At 33.3% G+C, this 5,000-nt stretch overlaps 1 protein-coding gene across 1 annotated transcript in view; it reads left to right on the top strand.

Moving 5' to 3' along the window:
* Window positions 1-4,751, top strand: part of LOC109068403 (max dimerization protein 1-like) — an 18,400-nt gene extending 13,649 nt beyond the window's left edge. The window contains exons 6-7 of the mRNA XM_042723375.1: window positions 4,372-4,438; window positions 4,601-4,751. Coding sequence (XP_042579309.1) covers window positions 4,372-4,438; window positions 4,601-4,751 — 218 coding nt within the window. The remainder of the gene's footprint in view (window positions 1-4,371; window positions 4,439-4,600) is intronic.
* Window positions 4,752-5,000: the final 249 nt, after the last annotated feature.

Raw genomic sequence — 5,000 nt, 5'->3', positions numbered from 1 at the left:
CACGAAAAATTTAACAAATGCATAAAACAAATAACAATATAAAACAGATCACAAATTTATGACAGAGGTTAAAACACCCGCGCTAATTTCAAATAATGTGGCATGAAAATTCAAACACAGCATCAGAAAGCGACATTAGTGAAACGTATCTAAACCCGAACGCAGGTTTATATCTATTCTTGCTTTCAGTGTGGCTATAAAGGTCATGCAAAACAATATTCAAGCATTTAACACTGAATAAAGCAAATAATCATTACCTGAGATTATCACTGTCATATTTTGTATGTTTTTCTAGCCGCGTCGTTGCAGAAAATAGAAACTGTTTCAAAAATAGAATTCCATCGCTGTTGCGGGTGGTTAGGACAAAAACTACATCAAAAATATACCTTTTATTATAGAAAATATTTAATTTTAGCAATCAAGCTGACAAAATGCTGATTTATCTGTTTATCAAATTTGAGAACCGGGTCAAAAATAGCACCCAAAATCCGAACACAAGTGCCTACAGTTTTAGTTATAGGATGCAGAGTTTTGGAAAGGATGGCAACACATTTAGGCCGTCCAAAAACCAACACTTCAGTCTTGAGCTCCATTCACACCAAGAATGATAACTATAAAGATAATTATATTATCTTTGGATTTATATTGATTCTGATTGGGTGTCAGTGTTTTTATCGTTCATCAACTCGAAAAAATCTGAATGTGATTCCAATGATATTGTTTCTCTGTGACTTTATCGTTGTAGCTGTGGTGTGGACTCTGCTCTTCTTTAATATTGAGAACGATTTTTAGAACTATATGGTTATCTTTATAGTTATCGTGCTTGGTGTGAACGGGCCTTTGGAATCGTTTAGCTGAAAAAAAAAGTCCGCCATCCAGATTTTAACTTAACTCACACAGTCAATCAGAGACTGAGGAGATATATTCTCATCTGGTTTCATTGGAAGATAAAGCTATGTATCATCTGCATAAAAATGGCATGAGATGCTTAAGAAAGATCTTTGCTAAAGGAAGAAGATAGAGGGAACAAAACCGGGCCTAAAACAGAACCCTGTGGTACCCCATATGTACATGCAGCATTAAAAGAGATGCAATTCTCAAAAGCTACAGAAAAAGAACTCCTCTTAAAATAGGATGGAAACCAGCTTAAGGCTGTTCCCCTAATTCCAACGTACACCTCCAGTCACCTCAATAAGATAGAGTCAAAAAGTAACAAGTAGCACAAGTTTTATCATGTGTGCTTCATTACTTAGAGCCATGGATGTAAAACAGGTGATGTGTGTGTCCAGCTGATGACACTTAACATGTTTCGCTCCACTGTTTGTATTAATTAAACTGACAAAAATACATTTAAACTGTAGCAGAGCCAGATACATACATTAATGAATGGGTTTTGGTAGCTTAATGGTTAACAGTTTGGACTAGTAAACATATTTAATCCCAGAGTAGCTTATGAATCTCTAGTTTGGACCAAAGATTCAATCCAAGTGTGAAAACAACCTTTGAAAGACTGTAAGATTTATTTTTGAGAAGATTCAACATTACATGAGAGCTCCTAGCCTGAATTATAGTCACGTGAGTTCATGTAAATTAAAACCGTTCTAAAGAATAGAACACATAAGTATCATGTTTAAAGCATCATTACATCAAACATTAGATACAGCACTAATTTAAAGCATTTGGATATTTTTCCTCATGATTCGTATCTTTGTGGTAGTTATCCAATGTAACACATGCATAAGAAATAAAAAGTAACAAATGCTTAACTAATGCATGTAACAATGAAAAAAAGTACAAAATAAAAATGTATTTAAAATGTTCGGTAACACTTTATTTTAAGATGTTCTTGTTACATGTTACATGTGCTCACTATTGTAATAACAATATATTATGCATAATTACATGCAAGTAACCCTAAGCCAAACCCTAACCATATATTACTCAGTACTTAAATGTATAATTACACTGTAACAAGCGCACCTAAAAATAAAGTAAAATAAAATTAATTAAAAATTAAAAGAAAAATATTAATTTTAATAAAAAAAATAAAAAAAATAACATTTGTAAGTGCAAGTTAAATGTAAAATATTAGTTTTAATAACAAAGCTAACACAGAAATACTGATGAGAAAAGTGGGGACAGATGACTGAAATTTAAACAAATGTGGATGGATGTGAATGTGAAGTAGTGCTTTATTGTAATAATTGCACAAAACACTTCTCAGGACTCGTTTTTGTGCATTTATGTCACATTGCCATGCGTGCATTATTTAACTCGAGCACAACAAGGTCAAATATGTAAGATCCTTTTGTGAGGCTTCTAAGAACTCTATAAAAAATACCCAGAAGCCCTTGCTTCTAAAAGGTTTTTTAGTGGTAATGCTTCTACCTAGAACCAGAACTGTACAAGATTCAGGATCGCTTGCGGACACACAGTGAAAGTTTGATGATCACATGCTTTTTGCCAGAAATGAGACGAATGGTTGTCTTGAGGAGTTTGTATTGTATATTCTGTGGCCTGTCCTACAAACAGATGGCATGCAAACAGCCTGCAGCATGATAAAAGCTTTAACACCCAAATTGGAATGTTGCCATGGAGATAATGGGCCAGAATGACTAAACATGAAAATGCTACACCACCATGTGGTTTCCATGCATCGAAAACAAGTTCTTAAAATTACAGCTTGCACCATGTGGTTTCCATGCAATTATAATTTCCATGCATGTGAATAGATTTTTTATTATTATTAAAGAAACAAATGCAGCATGTGCATATAGTATATAACAAAAGACAAAAATGATTAAGGAACGTTTGGTAGATACACAAAAAGCAGCTCGCTCTCTTTATAATCAACAAAGTTTTTAGATTTTATAGGGAATTTGGACAGAATTACTGTTTTATCGGCCAGCGATCATGATTTCTATAACAAGAATGTAATGCATTTTACAAAGTACTGATTCATAGAAACTCATACATACCCAACATGAATATAATCCTATAAACCATTCAATAGTTATTCAAAATACCTACAGAATAAGTGATTAGCACATGATAGTCAAATGTGTGGGTTAGATACATGATATAGAGTTATGCATAGAAGTGAAAGTTGCTCATAAGTCCTCATTATATTATATTATATTATAGAAATGCACATCCCTATAATACATACATTTTGTAGTTTATAAATGTGTTATTATTGCTCTTTTGTTGGTTTTGATTGCTTCTGTGGTCCTGATTTGGATAAAAGCATCTGCTGAATTACTAAATGTGATTTACAGTATACTACCATGTTATGTACAGTTCAGGTCAAAAGTTTGGAAACATTACTATTTTTAATGTTTTTGAAAGAAGTTTCTTCTGCTCATCAAGCCTGCATTTATTTGATCAAAATTACAGAAAAAACAGTAATATTGTGAAATATTATTACAACTTAAAATAATAGTTTTTCTATTTGAATATAACTTAAAAAAAATAATTTATTCCTGTGATGCAAAGCTGAATTTTCAGCATCATTACTCCAGCCTTCAGTGTCACATGTAAACATCCAGTCTATCACACTCACATGATCATTTAGAAATCATTCTAATATTCTGATTTATTATGAGTGTTGGAAACAGTTCGCTGTCTAATATATTTGATGAATAAAAGGTTTAAAAAGAACTGCATTTATTCAAAATAAAAAAAAGGTAAAATTCTAATAATATATATTCTAATAATATATTTTCTTTACTACACATTTTTATCAATTTAACACAATCCTTGCTGAATAAAAGTATTGATTTTATTTTAAAAGAAAAAAGAAAAGAAAAACATTACTGACCCCAAAAGTTACTGGACCAGTAGTGTATATTGTTGCTTTTTTTTTTTTTTTTTTTAAAAAACATAGCTTTTTTTTTTTTTTTTTTTAACTTTTTATTCATCAAAGTATCCTAAAAAAGTGTATCACATGTTCTGAAAAAACATATAAGCAGCAGAACTGTTTCCAACTTTGATAATGAATCATTCATATTAGAATGATTTCTAAAGGATCATGTGATAATGATCCTAAGAAATTCAGCTTTGCATCACAGAAATAAATGATAATTTAAAGTATAATAATTTAAAACAGTTATTTTTAAATTGTAATAATTATGTCACAATATTACTTTTTTTTTCTGTATTTATTGGATCAAATAATGCAGGCTTGATGAGCAGAAGAAACTTCTTTCAAAAACATTAAAAATAGTAATGTTTCCAAACTTTTGGTCTGTACTGTATGTAAAAGATTTAATCACAAATACTTTGTATGATTTCTTGTTTTGACTCTGATGCTCTGCAGACAGTAGAGAGAGAAGTAGCCTCAGAACGTTTCTCCGTGTGTTTGCTTCACAGAAGAGGTGGATGTTGACGTGGAAGGAACAGACTATCTTCTGGCAGACCTGGACCTCGCAAAACCACAGTAAAAGACCCCCACGATCGACTGAAGTCTATAAGAGCACAGACCACCCCGGGTTCCTCAGCCACTGACCCACTCCCACTACACGCTCACCCACCCACAACAAAAGACCCCCGCTGCCCTCCAGCACTCTAAAAGAACAGATCTCCCCTCATCTCCACACAGCTCCTCTAATACTTCAGGAGGAAGCTCGAGGAAAGTGTTGGATGTGCCGTCCACTGACCAGACCTCACTGACCTCACCGCCTTCGTCCAATCAGATCGTCCCGGCCATTTGCCTTTGCTCCCATCACGCCGTCCTGGAGAAAAACCCTTAAAGACCTCACAGCCAGATGAAGAATGTGCACCGTTTCACACCCACAGAACCGTCTGGACGCAGCGCTGGGTCACATGACCTGTTACACTCTTACACTAGCACTCAGAAGTTTTTGAACTGTAAGATTTTTGATGTTTATAAAGAATTCTCTTCTGTTCATCAAGCCTGCATTTATTTGATCCAGAGTACAGCAAAAGCAGAAAAATTGTGAAATATTTTTACTATTTAAAATAACTGCTTTCTATTTGAA

The sequence above is a fragment of the Cyprinus carpio genome, chromosome B5 (assembly GCF_018340385.1).
Source record: "Cyprinus carpio isolate SPL01 chromosome B5, ASM1834038v1, whole genome shotgun sequence".
NCBI classification, from domain to species: Eukaryota; Metazoa; Chordata; class Actinopteri; order Cypriniformes; family Cyprinidae; genus Cyprinus; species Cyprinus carpio.
The sequence above is the reverse complement of the archived record's forward strand: the minus strand, read 5'-3'. Positions and strand labels throughout refer to the sequence as shown.